This window comes from Haemaphysalis longicornis, unplaced genomic scaffold, assembly GCF_048455015.1.
Source record: "Haemaphysalis longicornis isolate Haplotype H1 unplaced genomic scaffold, Haemaphysalis longicornis Haplotype H1 scaffold_1, whole genome shotgun sequence".
Taxonomy (NCBI): domain Eukaryota; kingdom Metazoa; phylum Arthropoda; class Arachnida; order Ixodida; family Ixodidae; genus Haemaphysalis; species Haemaphysalis longicornis.
In genome coordinates this window covers 174435367-174453801 of record NW_027526203.1, presented here as the reverse complement: position 1 = coordinate 174453801, position 18435 = coordinate 174435367, and the positions used below count along the sequence as shown (strand labels likewise).

Below are 18435 nucleotides of genomic sequence, written 5' to 3'. Positions count from 1 at the left end.
GATGTAACAAAAGCGTAGTTTGCTGCGTGCTCCCAACCGCATTTCCGTGCAGCGGACGGACGCAAATCGCACAATAATCGTAGGCGTTGTGTCACGCTTGCTGGGAAGCCTGTGCACGCTGAGCACATCAGAAGCGGAAAAGTCTGATAAGTTCAGTTTATCAGCGAGATGAGAGTTTTTGATGCAAGTCCTCTTCCTGCTCAACCGGCATCCCATGGATGTCTAGGTTTGCCCTCCGGCTGTATTGTTCAGTGTCGTTAAGTTGGTCGTGCAGACGTTCTATCTGGGCTGCTTGTTCATGGACCGCAGTTTTCAAATCGTCGACCTCCTTAGTGCACCGGGAGACTTGTTCATGACACCCCTTACTCTGAAGAAGGACCGTGTCATATTGCGAAGACATGAAAGTCACATGAAAGAAATAATAATAATAATAATAATAATAATAATAATAATAATAATAATAATAATAATAATCAATCAATCAATCAATCAATCATTTATTTGCGTGCCCAGGAACAGCCGGGGTCGGCCTTTGTGCTGGCGCACGGAAACAGAAACACACGAAACATAATGTACACATCTTTCAAATACAAAATAAAATACAAAATACAAAAAAAAACGAAAGGATAGCTTATGTTGAAGTTACGGAATGAAAGTCATTTGAGTGCATGAACTCAAGGATAAAAGACAAATGCAGAATAACAAAAGTTGGCAGTTACGCCAATACAAACTCACAGACATGTTTGCGAAACAGAGTAGGGCAATCATTAAATATATCAAGGTAATCCGAGTACCGATTGTACGTGCATTGCAGTCGGCACACAGGGCACAAGACACGCAGACAATTGGGGTTGCAAAAGGTATCATGTTTCCTGGTCCACTTTAGCGGCACATAAAGACGAACATGCTGTAGCAGCTCACCACAAGACACTATGCCGTGCATAATTTTAAAGAGGAAGAGAACATCAGCCTTGTTCCGCCTGGAAGTTAAGCATGATAGCGTCAATGAAGAGGGCGATCCAGGGTTATAATTACTACTATCGCCAAAGCGATGGTTGAAGATAGATATGAACTTATTTTGGACCCTTTCTACAAGCTTACGGTTTGTTTTGCTCGTGCTGTTCCAGACAACAGATGCATATTCAAGCTGAGGACGACATATAGTTGTGTAGAGCTTCAGAAGAGAAATCGGCTCCTTGAACTCCTTGGACACGCGACAGACAACGCCAAGCGATCGTAGAGCTCTTCGAGTAATTACCTGAATATGTGGAGAGAAGCTCAGTTTACTGTCGAAAGTGACGCCTAGGTCATTAACCTCTACCACACGTGGGAGTAATTCACCGTTGATGTTATAGGGAAACAAGATGTTGTCAGTCTTTCTTGTGTATGTCATTACCTTAGTTTTAGATGTATTAATGAGGAGTTTGTTGCATGAGCACCAATGCGAGAAGGACGAGATTGCTTTCTGGAGAGCGGAACAGCTGGCAGAGTTGGAAACAGATTAATAATAATAATAATAATAACAATAATAATAATAATAATAATCAATCAATCAATCAATCAATCAACCTTTATTTTCGGTGCCCAGGAACAACCCTAGGGTCTTGGTACTGGTACACCATACAAAAAAAACACTACAATTAAGACAAGACAACATACACAAACTATATGTATGACATAAACAATAAAGTAAAAATAGTTACAGAAATCTTAGAAAGCAAAAAAGGAAAAAAAAAAAAAAAAAGAACAGACAGTCAAAAAAGAAAAGGCAGGCTTAGTGTTGCAAGCCATGCCACTCGGCCAGCAAAACGTTCAGTAGATATGAAAAATAGGAACTATACAAGCAAATATTGAATCAACATGACATAGAGTATACGTATATAGCCAAGGTTTTCTAACAACATATTAGGAAGTTCCAAAAAAAAAGGGGGAAAAGCTTCAGCATTACCAACACTGACACTAAAAACGTACAAATATTCAAGCAACACAAAACAAGAAAAAGTGAAAAGCAAGCAAGAACAGTTTGCACATAATACATAGGGTACATAAATTTGGAATGACATAAAGGACTTAAGCTACAACAGTTTTCAACTCATTAGAGAACAAAGTAAAGGAGCTCTGGAATATATCAAGCCGAACGGAATATTCATTATATGCACATTGTATTCGGCAGATGGACGAGCGTCGGCTATTTAAAGCAACTGGTCTGAAAGCTGGAAATTTTCTGAAAAGTTTATTTGGCAAATTGACATTGATAAGTGTAACCAAATCGGCACACAAAATATTACCATGAAGAAGTTTATAGAGAAAGATAATATCAGCTCGCATTCGTCGACACCGAAGGGAAGGAATGGTTTTCAGAAGAGACATGATGCCGTTTGCGTCGTCTTGCACATGACGGAAGCGGTGCTTAAAGATAGAAAGGAACTTATTTTGAACCCTTTCGATACGGTCACTATTGGACTTGCAAGTTCCATTCCAGACAACAGACCCGTATTCAAGAAGAGGTAAGCAGAGAGCCGAATACAACTTTAAGAAAGGAAGCGGACCTTTAAACTCTCTAGAATACCTGCAAACAGCACCCAGACAACGAAGAGACCGACGGGTAATTTGTGCAATGTGGGAAGAGAAAGTCAGAGAAGAATCAAACAGTACTCCCAAGTCCCGAATTTCGGTCACCCTCGGCAGTGTGGTGCCTGCAATTTCATAAGGGTATTGCAGTTGTTGAGTTTTTCTACTATAGGAGACAACTTTAGTTTTTGAAGGGTTCAAAATAAGGTCGTTTTTGGTGCACCAACGATGGAATGACACAATATCAACCTGAAGAGAATTACAGTCCTGAACACTACGCACTTCTCTAAAGATTTTTATATCATCAGCGTACAACAAAAAAGAAGAATTTTGAATGGCAGAAGCAACATCGTTAATGAAAATGGAAAAAAGAAGGGGACCCAGGACGGAGCCTTGGGGTACACCACTGGTTGCTTTGTACCTAAATGATGTTTGACCGTTAACACTTACATAGCAATATCGCTCCTTGAGATAACAACGTATAAGACCCACCAAAGAAGCGTGTACATCTAACAGAGTGAGCTTTGCAAGCAATAACGAGTGGTTGACAACATCAAAGGCTTTGCTCATGTCACAGTAGACCACATCCAGTTGGCTTCTACCAACGATTGCTGGGACAGCCTTCTCCATGAAGCATACAAGGTTCGTGGAAGTTGAACGACCACGCATAAATCCATGTTGATTAGGAATGAGGACATGTTTAAATGAGAAAGACAAGACCGTATGAAGAGATAACTCGAAAATTTTAGAGGCAGAACAAAGCAGCGAGACAGGCCTATAGTTTATAGCATCAGTTTTTAGGCCTGACTTGAAAACAGGGAATACGCGAGAGATTTTCCATGAGCGAGGAAACGTTCCCGACCGGAGACAGTTATTAAATATTGAAGTGAATAATAATAATAATAATAATAATAATAATAATAATAATAATACCAAATTCAGGGAGATATTTAAGACTGCTAACTAGGGGTGGTATTACGAAAGCATTACATTTTATTTCAAGCTATGCGATACTGTATGTCTAATAGAGGTCGGTGGAAACTATGCCATCTTCTGTTGCGGCAATGTCTTCGTTAACTGATGGATATATGTGTTTTGCCTTTCCGTCGTGTTCTTCCTGTTACTATGACTGAGAGGTTTTGCCAGTCGGCCTGGCTAACATATACATGCGCGCTCGGCGTAAACATGCCTTGGTACGCCTGTAATTAGCATACTTGTAGTGTATACTTGTAGACCACCGGGCGATTGTTTCCTTCCATTACCATCATCATGATTTCTTTCCCTCTGAGTGATTTTATTCTCTGATTTGGTTTTCTTCTTTTCATCTAGAATATCGGCGAGTACCCACGGAAAGAAATTGTTTTCTTCTTCTAACTTACTCTCTTCTTCTCCGCCCTTGTAAGATGTTCGCTATTAGCGTAAATGCGCTTTGCTACTTCTTTAATTAGCGCGCTCAGATTACCCCTGTGGGCATAACGACATGTCTCTAACACACGTTTCTAAGCTGAAGGCCACAACGCAATCACTATAGGTCCAACTTCTGTGAGCTGAAACCAAGTCTCGGCCATGGTACAGGGGATGACTGCTCGACTCGCACGGTTCCTGGTTTGAATGTTAGACCCAGTTATTTTCTTCCCTGTTATTTTAGTATGTTTGCGTGGACCATTTTTCGGGCCATCTTTCGGTCACGCCGACGCCGGATGCCGTATTTTCGCTTAATGGGGCATTCAATGCTTTTGCATGAAAGGCCGGGAACTCGCTCTTCTGTTCAGGCCGCGCTTGAAAACAGGGCTACGGAAGTTTCGATGAATGCCTGAGACTCTTATTATCGGCTTTCTGGATGCAGGACTCCCAAACATCGATCGTTTCATACTGATAATTAAACTCTTAGATACACTGTTGCCTACAGCTATTGCTCATTGCTTCTTCATGTGGTTTTGGTAGTTTGCTTCCTCACGCCTGTAATAATGAAGCTCTGCATCTGATAGCACACGGAAGATGCTTGTAAGGCACCCTGAGATGTAGTCATTCCAATGCCGAGAGAATCTTCTGACGGTATCTAATGGAACATACATAGGTTTATTTTTTAAAAACGGGGCAAGCTTTCTTGCCACGGCTCAAAGCTTCGGTCAAAAGTTGTGAAGTGCGATGAAAAGAAGTAAGAGGGGGTGATGAGGGTTGGAAAGAAAGCCAACTAAAAGCAATCACGTAATGCTTGCGCCGGTGGCGAAATCGAGCAAAGCTTCAAACAGGTTTTTCTTTTTTTCTTTTTTTGCGACGTAAACCTCCGAACTAATCAACCCACAATTCCTAGTGCACCGGTTGTTTTATTGCTTCAACGATTGCTTCAGCGGCGACCACTGGAAAGATGCGCGTAATTAATTTCTCCGAAAAATTCAAAATAGTGCGAAAAAGCGGCCGGTTTGGTGCGATGAATATAAAAACAAGGCTGCACCAGCGAAAATTTGTACAGCGGCTTTTTGCGGCCCTTCAGCTCATGTTGGCCCAGGCTGTATCCCCCAAGCCACAACACGAAAACAACAAAAAAAAGTTTTGTTTCATCCTTTTCATTGTCTGTCCTTTCTTGCCCCAAACGGCTGGTCTTCTCAGCGGCGGGGAATTTCGGCAGTCAATTTTTGAACGAAATCGCTAACAGGGAAAAAACACTTATAGGGAGCAACGCGGCCGTTTCTTACTCCTTGTACTTAGGCGTGGTTTGGAACTGCGGGTTGATGCCTTCCTGCTGTATTAGCTGCTGCTGGTCCGCCGCTGGTAGCCTGGTTGGAGCGGGTTCCGCTGTTGGTAGCGCTTCGACTACAGCTGCAAAAAGGGGCAGCGCCATCAGGGTGGGAATGGTGGACTTGCATGGAGCAAACGTGGGCTCGACAAGCTTGCATACGACGTAGTAGCCTTGGGCGGCTTTGTCGGGCGCTTGAATGGTTATCGCTCGGGCTCCTTCGCGGAGTTCCCCTCGAAGTTCAGCTGGGGTGACCGGAGGGCAGTGTTCGCTGTTCCCGTCTGCCGCATGAGCGGCTCTGCTGGCGGCAATGGGGCATCCGGCAAGGCTCCAGTGGCGGTATCTGTCGGAGCACACATGCCCTTTCCCGTCACATCCTGGGGTTGGACATTTGGAGTTGGGCTTGTAGAATGCCGGCATTTTGTTGAGGGCCTCTGCGGCTTTTGGACAGCCTGGCAGGCTTCTGTGGTACAAATGCAAGCTCGACACATGCCCCTTACCATTGCAGCCTAGTGTTGGGCATGGACCCCTATTCAACTTGCTCGTATGGGGGCCGGGGAGGGAGAGGGCACTGGGATTTCGGGACTGGCACTCATCTTTCTTGGTTAATGTTTTCGCAAGCGGCTTGTTGTTTTCCCGGCGGAGATACTGGTTAAGTTTTTTCTGGTCACTGTTCCCGAGCTTCTGAATACTTTGTGCGTAGCCATGTTCAATCAGTGGCCGGAGAGAGGGCTCTGCCGTCCGTGCTCTTTTTGCTGGCTTAGGTGCGGTCGCTGCTGCTTCGTGACTCTTGGTGCCATGGTTTTCACTGTTTCCACTGCTGTTGGTGGCGGGAAAGTTGTTCTTAATGTCAGGAACGAGGGAACCAGCAATGTCCGGAGCCACCCCCGACGCGACGAACGCGCCGCTGGCCGTTGGCATGCCCGTTCCGCTGGGTGTACGGAGCTCGCTTTTGTGCTGCATCGGAACACGTCTTCTTGGCCTTCACAAAGATCCGTGGTCGATGGCGATTATAGTGCCTTCGATGATAATGGTCTATATCCTTAAAAGGGATTGACCGGGGTTAAATTTAGCCTTATTCGCTTCGAGGTGCTCTTCTCGACTTCAGGAATGCTTGCGTGAGTTCGCTACCTTCGCTGGACGTTTTTACAGCGAGGCTGTCTATGGCTAGTTTCTCAAAAAAAATTGCTGCGTCCGCGGGTATGGTCGCGTCGTCAAAAAATTTGGAATCTTGCGGCAAAGCCAACTTTAGAGTCAATGCTCTGTAGTTCTTAATCTAATGTGGGCATCTTGAAAACATCCTGCTGAAATTGGACACTAGGACGACTCTGTCATTACACCGAGTTTCATTTACTTGTCATAATTATTTCTCAGTGTAGTTGCGAATGTTACAAAATTATCGTCTGTTCTGAATACATGGCCATCTACGGAAGGAAGGAGTATGGTTCCAGAAAACCGATGTAACTCTTGTTTACCCAAAACTATCCAGAAACAAACTATATTACAATTAGCCTCTACGATGACCCTAACATTACGCCGACTTTCAATTACTTTTCATTATTACGCAGTTCACAGTGAACTTGTAAATATTGCGAAATTCCAGCCTCCTATGAATACATCGGTTTTTACGGGATGGAAACTGCGACATGTTTGTCCGCTAGCATAATACTCTAATTCTTACAACTATCACTCAGCATCTTGAAACGCTTGGAATGTTTGGTCCCACGTACCACCATCCCTATCCTCTGGTTCTTGTGGAAGTGCGCTCCAAGACGCTTGAAGGGCCGCCCAAAGAGACGAGGTTGTGGCGCCCAGCTTTGGAATGTAAGGCTTCAAAAGCAGCAGGAGATACTTTTACGACCTGAAAATTTTCTTGCAATGGTGGCCTTCACGATTTTAACCGCCACTCGCTATCGCGTACCTCAATTAAATAGACACCTTCACAGGTCTTGTCTGGCGCGATAATCTATGGGCAGCCACTGCTCTGAAGGTGAGTTCGTCGGCTATTATACCGATTGGCCTGCCAACGTTTTTTCAGGTCAGATATCAGTAACAGAGTGGTGAGCTGGGGAAGTTGGTATGGCGTCATTCTAGGCAACAGCGCGAAAAAAGGCGTGGACGAAGGTAACGGACAGGACGAGCGCTGACTCAAAACTAGTTTATTCACGGGATCCGTGCGGAAAATAAACGTTTACAACAGAAGAGAGGGAGAGAGAGAAAACAAAACATTCAAATCAAATACACTCCCTCGTACCCCCTCCCCTACATAGTCAGCACACAAAACCTTAACATGAAACTCATGAAGAATGAACAAAGGGCCACACCGGGCTGATAACTGGGATACGAAACATCGGAACATCAAGAATGCTAGCTAAGGCACGTGCTAGCTAAGTACGTGTATTCTTTGTCACACAGCGCAATCGACGTTTGGCTTACACAATTAGCTCCCAATTTCCTGATGTGAAACGCTTCAATAATTTCCCGGCCTGTCTGCCTGCCAGATATCAGTTCCTTGAGGTGCAACTTCGAAGCCTGGGGGCTGCCGTATCTGTGTCGGCGCTTCTTTTATTAGGGGCTTTGGAGACGGGGTTACGCCGGCGGGGTGTCAGCTCTGCCCTTCTGGGTTTTATAGAAAATTGCAATTAATTTCAGCTATAATTGATTTTGTTTAGTCTAGTAACTAACGAAATTCCTTGTTTATGCAATTATTCCCAATTCTTCGTCCTCTCTATCCTTAATTTTACATTAAAACTGCCTTCCAAATACTCAAAATTAACTTTACACAGGGTCCTGTATTTAGATCCGATTTTTTTGCTACAACTGATGATTAGCCGACCCCCGGAATGAGTATGTGTCATTCACTAAGAACCATCATCATCACCATCATCGTCATCATAATCAATCTATATTGATACGTTTGCGGGACCAGGCGCCTATGACTTGTTAGCTGCTCGGTCTCCTCCTCATACATCGACCCTCGAATGCTGGAACCCTCCACGCTGACTTTAATTGCGCATTACTCTCTAGAAAGCGGTCTAGCACGAGCAGTTTAGAGCCGTGAGCCTGCTCTTCTCACCCCCCGTGGCCTCTTCCGCCTTCGTAAGGAGCCAGCCAGCTTCAACTTGAACGGTTTATTTTCAATATGTCTCAAGCTACGAACATCCCACCCTCTACTCCCGCTTCCCCCACTTGACCTAACGTCTTCCTGATGCAATAAAGACTTTCTCCTCGTCCTCCTTCTTGAGTACCTGTCCGAAAATTTGATTTTTATTTCGTTTCTAACCTTGTATCGATATTTTCTTTCATGTGTGATTGTGAGCTCTTTCCTTTATACAAACTTCTACGTTGCCAAATTTTAGCGCTCTGCAGTGGGCGCATTGCCCCCTCGAACCTCCGGATTCCTGACCAATCTCCCGTGTGGGTATGCACCACTAAGTAAAGAGCACCGGCAACAATACCGGCATGGAGTGGCAGATTTCAGGTTTATTCGCATTCGTTTCAACGACGGCCGCTGTGAAGCAAAAGCAGATGAGATGCACTGCTACTAGGGTCACACCATGCATGTACGTCAGTACGCACGGGGTGGAACTCATCGTAGACTTCTTGCTTGCCGCCAGTGGTAATCGAAGGTATTCATTCGCGCTCTTCTTCGGGCAGTGCATGCGTGGGTGTACACAGAGACGTTCTTCTGCGGGATCCCTTGCTTGGTGGCTGGGGTCGTAGTTGTTTTTTAATAATCTCTTTGTGGCGACTAACACATTGTTCCTTTAAAGCATTAAATGCGGTTATTGTGTTCTCCCTGAGCGCCTCGGCGCTGGCGCATCTCGTCTCGCACGGGGCAAAACCTGCAGGGATGGCGGCCGGAGGAGACCTTCGACACGAAGCTCGTCCGCCACAAAAAGAGACAGGAGCCTTTTGTAGGGATAAGAAAAATGGCAGTATGCACGTCGGCCACGATTATTTCGTTCCTTGCGAATGGCTGCTAAGATGCTGAGGGAAGAAGCGCGGCGGCCCAGCAGGGGAGCGGAGCAAGAAGAACGACGGGCTACTGCACAGACCAAAGCGGAACAGTGTCGACAAGCTCAAGAAGCAAAACCAGAAAACGAACACCAACGGGGGAAAATGCGCGTTTGATTATATAGTCCTAAATACGGTTTGAACTTCATCACTTATGAAGGCAGGATACTTGGACCCCCCTCGGGGACCGAGTAAGGGATGCAAATGTTTTGCTTGCCCCTTTTGTTAAAATGCGAAGCCCGTAGTACAGAGCATTTGCGAATCGGTAGAGACGTGCAAGTGGAACACAATAACAGCACAACATTACATGCTTAGAGGTCCCTCGGTGAACAAGAGAGAGCTGCCAATTTTAACCGTTTTTCTTTTCACAGCGAAGATGTGTGCAGAGAGTTAAAGCAGAGCAGGGTACAGGTCCGGGTACGACGCTTAGCACGTGGTCCGCGCATCTGCGCATGCGCGCAACCACGCCGCCTCTGAGCATGCTCATGGGCGCTGGTCGAATACTGTGCCGCACCAGGACCCGGTTTTCACTTTGCTATAACTTTCTAATGGCACCTAGGTCGAAATATGTCGTGTCCGTCGTTGTCGACGTAGATTCAAACAGAAGCGGCATAAAAAAAATAAGTGCACTCCTCGTACTCCTCCGTTCCACCGTCTCACGAGGAACAGCTAAAGGCCCGGTCACACTTGCGACGAAAGGGAGCGAACGCAACGAAAGCGACGAAAATTTCTGTCGCTTTCGTCGCCTGGCATCGCTTTCGTCGCACGACAAGAGCGATCGGTCTCGACCAATTTTTTTCGCCTCCATCGCGCCGTCGCTTTTGAAGCGGAAGCAGGAGGCGAGACTTTCTGACATCATATCCTGCCAAAGCACCCGGATGCTGCGTCTCCACAAGCGGCGAAACTCCCGTGAAGTCTCGCTCCGAGCGCGAGACAATAACAAGGAAAGCAAAAAATCGTCGTCGCCGTCGCTCGATGTCGCGTGCAAGTGTGAACAGCAAGGGTGGCGATCGCTTTCGCTTTCGTCGCTTCGTCGCGTCGCTTTGTCGCAAGTGTGAACGGGCCTTAACACCACATTGTTCATGTTGAGAAAGGAATGCTGCGATACCACTACTCAACAGAAGGAAGAAGGCGACTTTGGAGCAGAATGATCTTCACGGCGTTTTGTGATTTTCATTAAACTGCAGGGGTTATGCGATCAATTGACGGACATGTCTGTTGAACTACCATTGATTAGATATTATTACGCTCACCTTTTTGCTGCCCCTTCCAATTCGCAACATTTAATTACTGTGTTATTTTCTAGAACCGGTTCGTATGTTCCTTTATACAGCCACAGCTGTCAGTAGTTTATGAGATTCGGAGCACATTTTGTATCCGTCGTGAGTGCCCCTTCCGGGGTAGGGGAGCATAAAATGAAAGGAATATTTGTAGGGCCGTCTGCCTTAACCCATAACCACATATATGCACACCTGCCCCCCCCCCCCCCTTCCCCCTCCCCGCCCCACCCTCTACTTTTCGTGGCATTTCTTTTTCGTTTTGTGTTGTAGCCGGTATTACGGCTCATACGGCGCCGGAGGACAGTGCCGGTCCCCACAAATCCAACCGCTGCTTCCTCGCGGTGGGAGAGCCCACGCTATTCGTACCGATGCTTTCCCGCAGTAAGCCCATGCCTGTAGAGTTGCAGCCGTTACAAGCGGCCTGACTTCTTTCGTGCTTTGTATTTGCCGTCGTTTGTTTTTATATATTATCACATTACAGTATCAAGAGGCAACTTTAGCATACCTTATCAATTATCGTCCTTTGAGAGTAATCATTATCGAATTTCGGTGCATCAACAGCTGTTGCTGTAGCCCGTATCCCTTTTGGTTCTTTAACCGTGAAGTTGTTCCCTTATTTCACACTGACCATCTTTGTACAACGACAGCTAGCAGGAGAATTTTTTTTTTTTGCGCATCAACCACAAATGAACAAAAAGATGGGAAATTACGGTTTACGAACGAAATCTCTTAATACATTCCAGATTGCCAAGTTCAAGAACCACGTGTTTGGCTCTCAAATTCCCATGTTCCGGCTGGGTGTGTGCACACTTAACGACTGCACGGAGCAAGACCTTCAAGCGCTGATCAGTGCAGGTGAGTTGGGGCTGAAAAGAGCACTCAACTAGAAGCTTGTGCCTTTCCCTAGACTGCAGTGGCTGCCCAGTCAAAAAAAAACAATGCCAATTAAAAATTATTACTCGCTTCGAGCTTGTATTGCTCCGCATCGTTGCGCAATAGGTAAAGATGAGCCCTAAATCTATTTTAGCACCTCATACACCTTCTTATCGGTGCAAATAGACACTCCGAGCAGTTAGGTATATCCTGTCATGAAACACCTCGGCCAAGCAAAGTGGCCCAACGTGCATCCGACCACAGACACTCGCTCCGAAAGTTGTTCCCCGTTTATCGCGCTCTTCCGATTCTTGGCATCATATTTTGTTGCATAATGCGCCGTCACAACTAGTGGCCGGTTTCGTTTCAGTTGAAGCATTAAACGTATTTAATGATCATTTTAAATATTTAAGCAGCTAAAGAAACCCTTAAGAAAATCCGGACGGAGTATCTTAGGTAAGTAGCGAAGTATCTATCTGGTACACAGCACCATGCTGTGCTGCCGAGGGCGCGTAGCTTCTGCAGTGGTCGCGGGCGTGACGGAAATAGAGAAAGATCGTACGCCCTTTTTAACAGTCACTTCATCAGATGAACGTCATGGTGCGTTTGTGCATGTGGGCCAGCCGTCGGAACTCCATGGCTGCCGTTTCGACGACAACGTGCACATTTCGCGCAGGTAGGGGTTTTGTATTTGGTTGGAACATGTGCCCAATCACCATGCGCACTACTCAGCGCTTTTTATTCCCTTCGGCAATAAGCATGGCTGCCCCTGTGCCGGTAGTTCCGAAATGCTGCTGATAAAACATCCGTTTCGGATCAGTCTTCGTAATTCAATTTGCATGGCGGGGGATAATTGGGGATCACTTTCGCTTGCGACGCGGATGACGACCGGCCCTGACATTTATGCAGACACTTAATAGTTTGAACAAGAGCGCGAAGCTGGGCGAGTCGGTAAGGATCCATGATTAAAACAGCGCAAGGGACAGGACGAGAAAAGCTGACAAGGATGGGCGCTGACTGACGACTAAATTTTATTGAAAGAAACAGCGAAATATATATAAAAAAACAAGATGCCCCGTCTCGGTTTGTAGCGCAGTGGGAAGAGCGCCACGTACCTCCCTTTGCGGCCAGAGAGTCGTGGGATCGAAACCGGGCGCCGCCTAGCTATTTCTTTGTATAGTGGACTGCGCTGACGTCAGCCCAAACGCTGACAGGGCTGAAGAGACGCGCATGCGCAGTAGAGTGCGGACGGCGGACAACAAGGGAGGGAGGGACACAGCCCCGAGCATGAGATGCTCCGCATCTAAAAGTGGTGTCACGCACCCCAGCCACGCCGCCCAAATAACATCTTTTTAGCATGCAGTGCGATTGATGGCATGCATGCTTACACACGAGTCCCCCTTTTTATAGATTGTGAACGCTTCCGAAACTTAACGTGTGCGTTGGTCCGGGTACCTGGTCATAATCGAGGCCTGATCGAGCTTAGGCAGCAGCTATGTTTTCCGCAATGAGTAGCTGCCCTGGAACGTCTTGGGCGAATTAGTATGCTCGCGTAGGCGATCGTTGATGCAACGCCGCCCCGTCCACCCTACGTAGGACCTCCCGCAGGACAGCGGGACGTTGTACACCACGGAAAGACTGCAATCCATGTAGGGGCATTTATGCTTGACGTCGCAACGTCCCAAGCTACGGTCGTCGCTGTAGACCTTTCTGCAGATATTGAAAAGCTCATTGGTGGCGGAAAAAACCACTCTGACGCCGGCCTTCCTCCCAGTTTTCATACGTTTGTGGGACACCCGGTCCAAGTAAAGCATGGCGGCGACTCTTTCTTTTTCTTTGTTTGCAGGCCTGAGAAAACATACATACATACGTGCATACATACATACATACCTACATACATGCATACATACATACATGCATACGTACATACATACATACATAAGTACATACATACATACATACATAGATACATACATACATACATACATACATGCATGCATACATACATACATGCATGCATACATACATACATACATACATGCATGCATACATACATACATACATACATACATACATACATACATACATGCATGTATGCATACATACATACATACATGCATACATACATACATACATACATACATACATACATACATACATACATACATGCATGCATACATACATACATACATGCATGCATACATACATACATACATGCATACATGCATACATACATACATGCATACATACATACATACACACGTGCATACATACATACATACATACATACATACATACATACATAAGTACATACATACATACATACATGCATGCATACATACATACATACATACATACATACATAAGTACATACATACATACACACGTGCATACATGCATACATACATACATGCATACGTACATACATACATACATAAGTACATACATGCATGCATACATACATACATACATACATACATACATACATACATACATACATACATACATACATACATACATACATACATACATACATACATACATGCATACATGCATGCATGCATACATACATACATACATGCATACATGCATGCATACATACATACATACATACATACATACATACATACATACATACATACATACATACATGCATGCATGCATGCATACATACATACATACATACATACATGCATGCATAAGTACATACATACATACATAAGTAGATACATACATCACACGTGCATACATACATACATACATGCATACATACATACATACATACATACACACGTGCATACATACATACATACATACATGCATGCATGTATGCATACATACATACATACACACGTGCATACATACATACATACATACATACATACATACATACATACATACATACATACATACATACATACATACATACATACATACATACATACATACATACATACATGCATACATACATACATACATACATACATACATACATACATACATTCATTCATTCATACAAACAAACAAACAAACGCCAAGTTGGCGTTTAATTGTACAAAGAAAAGTCTACAAGGAATTACCCTCCCTCCCTGAAGAAAGTTGAGAGAAGCGCTAAAGCTAAAAGTTCGTCCAACCTTCGCTGAAAATGCGTCCAATCGGTCTTCAAGCCTTCAAGGACCCAAATCGCCTATGAAGAGCGAACTCAGGCCACGATTCTTCGCGCATTATGTAAACGCTTCTAGGAACGATCTAAATGTACACCGATACGTGGTTTATGAGATAAAGGTATTCTGTTGTACCCCTTCTTCATGATCGATGCGTGTATTGTCTTATCTAGAACCGTTTCGTTTTCGCGATTTTCAAGTAACCGTTCTGACACAATGTAAGACCGGTTTCACGCACGCGCTGAGTGTTCAGACATCTTGTCAGAGCTTTCCGGTCGGGCAGCCGGTCTAGAGGGACATGCATTATTTTTTTGACAGAACGCCATCGTCCCCACTAAGGAAGGTTTCGCTTTAATTGAGAGCCAGTTGCGCGTTGCCCGTTTTAGGCGCGCAATATCGGCGGCTGTGACGTATACGCACGCAACTACCGGCAATGACTAGACTACCCCGTTCGGCGGTTTAGTTCGCCTAGCTACCATCCCCCCCCCCCCCCATTTGTGTAGTTCCGGGAAGTCTGGACGCACTTTGAGGCTTACGGAAATTAAGCCACTAGTTCGGCCACGCTACGGGCTGTCTGGAATCTGAGGAGGACTGCGATGTACGAGTCAGTGCAGACATGCTATCAGATTACGGGCGATGAACGGACATCCCGAAAAACAGGCGAGGACGCCCCTATAAATGCTGTAGCCATTGACTGCTTAGGGCGCCCACCTTCAATACGACGGTGTTTTTCGGAGCAGTTGCCTCGGCAGATGTTTTCGCAAAGACTGGCATGAGTATCACCGTATAAATGGATTGATTGGTAGGCTCTAATGAGAAATAGGCAAGGCGACCTGGTGGGGAAAAGGTTTGAAATGGGGAATAAAGGGGGTGGGGGGAGAGCATACGGATCATTAGAAAATCATTCGGTACTTTAATTGAGAAAATGGGCACAAACTGGACATATAGGTTATAAGGCCCTTCAGGGTGTTTTATGAACTAAAGTGCCATCTACAAAAGGCGTATAAATAAAAAAAGCGTTCAAATGCGCAGATTCAGAATATTCTTTATGACTGTTCGCTGAACCCATATGGATAAAATTCTACCAAAGCGAAAAATTACTTTGCTAACACTTTCACTTGCGCGCGGTGTATCACGGTGACATTTTTTTTCTCTTTCCTCGTCGCTTACAGAAAGGTGCATGTGCAAGCGTAGAGGAGAAGAAATTATTGTTCTGGACGGGGCGGGATATGTTAATGCACGCCCATTTAAAACACATTGCGGAAGCGCTCCTTCGCATCATTCGTGCATGCGTCGCGCCAACGTTTCTTGCTCTGTCTTCTCGTTTCAGTGGTCCCACGTGAAGTGGACTTTCGTGTGACAAACTGCGTAACTGGTGAGCTCTCTGCTCTCAACGGAACGCAGATCATCATCATGTGAGTGCGGCGCTTAGGATTCGACACTCAGTCCGAACGGGCGGATTGTGTTGGCAAGAAAACACACGTGCTACCCAACTTGACCCTTTGTATCTCTAATCATTGTTTTTCTTCTAGATCAGTTCTGGGCATTATAGCTTTTATCACAGTTCTCAGCACAGCCGCGGATCTGCACTTGTCAACCCGGCTCAAGTCAACTAGTCATGGTAAGTTCCCATCCAGTGACTCACTGCGCGCTGCACGAGTGTTTGTTTAGGAAAAAACGATTGCGCAGGCTGAGAAGGAGTTGTTCTTTTACGCCGCTATGTAATGAGGAAATGGTCGATGCAAGCACGCCCTTGCGTTGGCGGTCGGCGCAATAAGAACTGCTCAAGCATATCGGTGATAGCAGCATTGTAACAACGTTGTTACCATGCAAGGGCAATTATTAGTGCTTGTAAATAACCTGATCATTTGCAAGTGGCGTTCGTGAAGAAGGGCGGCTCGCAGCTGATGCTGGCACTGAAGACAATGGCCGCAGAAGAAACTGAACGATTTAGACAAAAACGCGTTTAGGGAAAGAACATTCAGCGACAAAAAACTACCAACAGTGTTTTGTTTTTCCCCGTTCCCACATAGAAATACTCACACTGTGCCTGTGCGGTAATTGACCGCAACATAAACTCCCCGCGCTATCGCTCGTTTCGCGAAACACAAATCGGGGCCGCCTGCACCCCGACCATCGCTGCCACCGTCAAGCGGAACTGGAACCGCGCGGCTTTGATCTGAACGAGTGCCTGTCCCATCAAGCGACAGCAACATGTCTGCACCGCTAACAAAAGGATCAAAGACAAAGCAGGAAACAGCGTCGCATGTTGTTGTTGTTGGTGTTGATGTCGTTGTTGCATGCTGCTGTAAATAATGCGAAAGCATTACGTTGTCCTATCGAGCGGAGAAGCCGGCGTCGGCTCCCGTATCAGCAAAACAGCTCATAGACCCCGTATCCTTGAAGCGTTCCATAGCGCGAGCGTTTCAATAGCACGCGCTTAAACTTGGCAGGCAGTAACGAAAAGTGGCCGTCCACGCCAGTACACTGCAGATAAGATAAGGGAGCGGAAGCGTGCGGTCAAGCGACCGAACGGCTAGGAAGTGAAATCCTCCATCGTCGGAACTATCCCTATACATGGTGACAGAAACGAGTAGCGGCGCAACGCGTAGAAGAGAGATGGAAGCCATTCTAAAGCGAAAGGTGGAAGCCAGGCAAATCGTCCACACAGCCAGAGGACGGAACCCTTTGAGAACGCTGGGCGGAAGCAAAGCGTCACAAGCGTTCAATTGGGCACTAATGCTTTCGCATTCAGAACCGTCAAGAAGTACTTAGGAGTCCTCTGCCGTTTTATCGTTATTTTTCCTAATGTCAAAATTTAGGTGACTAAATCGTTCTCGACGACTGCGTTCCGAGGGCTTGCCTGGCATTAAACAACTGAAGTAGAATAATTCTAGGTCTCTATCGTTACCACAGAGAAAAGGGTAGACTCGAAATATAAATATAAAGTCCGTTTAGCGTATTTGGCCCCTAAGCGGTAAGTAAACGAGGAGCTGAAAGGGCATACTCAATGCTGCCTTTGCAAGCACCGAAATGACGAGGTTTTGGTGTTATACACTAATCTTTCCCGCTACGTTTCCACGTAATTCGCATATAATTTGAAAAGAAGCTTGTTGGGCACTATAAATGATGTCCCGGAACATTTACATTGAGTTAAGCCGTAGTTCAACGCTGCACGTGGTTTGTTTTCCTCCTGAACAGGCAGTCGACTGTTTCATCTAGGCTGCGCAGTTTCACCAGGCCATTTAAATGCGCCGTGTTAAGGGCTCGTGCCGCAGAAGAGCCGGTGTCGTCGGCGGCGTTGACTGTGAGCGAAATATCAACGCGATCGAAAAATCCCGAAGTGCAACCTTGCTGCGCACACTGAAACCCGTGGGATCGTAAGGCGTTGCCCCGGCAGAGGACGTGTGAGCAGGAGCAGACAGTTTTGACCAGTCGGAAAGTTTTCACGTGATGTGTACGCGGCCCCGTATAGGTACCGTGTAAAGGTCAATCTTAGGCGTCGTCAAAATTTTAAATGATTTTTTTTTATTCTGATTGGTAGGGTTATCGCTAACGAGTAAGCGGATTAGATATTCCAGAAACGTTACACGTGTCAGATGTTGCATTTGTATCGCAGTAAACAGGTTAACGGTGCTTGCTATGGTGTATTTATGATCTCTGCTCTAAAAGACGAGTTAAATTGCCCTAAATTAGTTTCACCAGGCACCTCTAAATATTTTCGTCGGAATTTCTTCGGCAAATTACACAACTAAAGTTTCAAAGAAAGGAAGTTCTCCCACGTGGCACAAAC

General features: G+C 45.6%; 1 protein-coding gene across 2 annotated transcripts in view; it reads left to right on the top strand.

Annotated features, from left to right (window-relative positions):
• Positions 1-18435, top strand: part of LOC144139552 (nose resistant to fluoxetine protein 6-like) — a 74442-nt gene that overhangs the window by 29706 nt on the left and 26301 nt on the right. For both annotated transcript variants that reach the window (XM_077671863.1, XM_077671860.1), the window contains exons 3-5: positions 11349-11460; positions 15973-16057; positions 16175-16263. In XM_077671863.1, coding sequence (XP_077527989.1) covers positions 11349-11460; positions 15973-16057; positions 16175-16263 — 286 coding nt within the window. The remainder of the gene's footprint in view (positions 1-11348; positions 11461-15972; positions 16058-16174; positions 16264-18435) is intronic.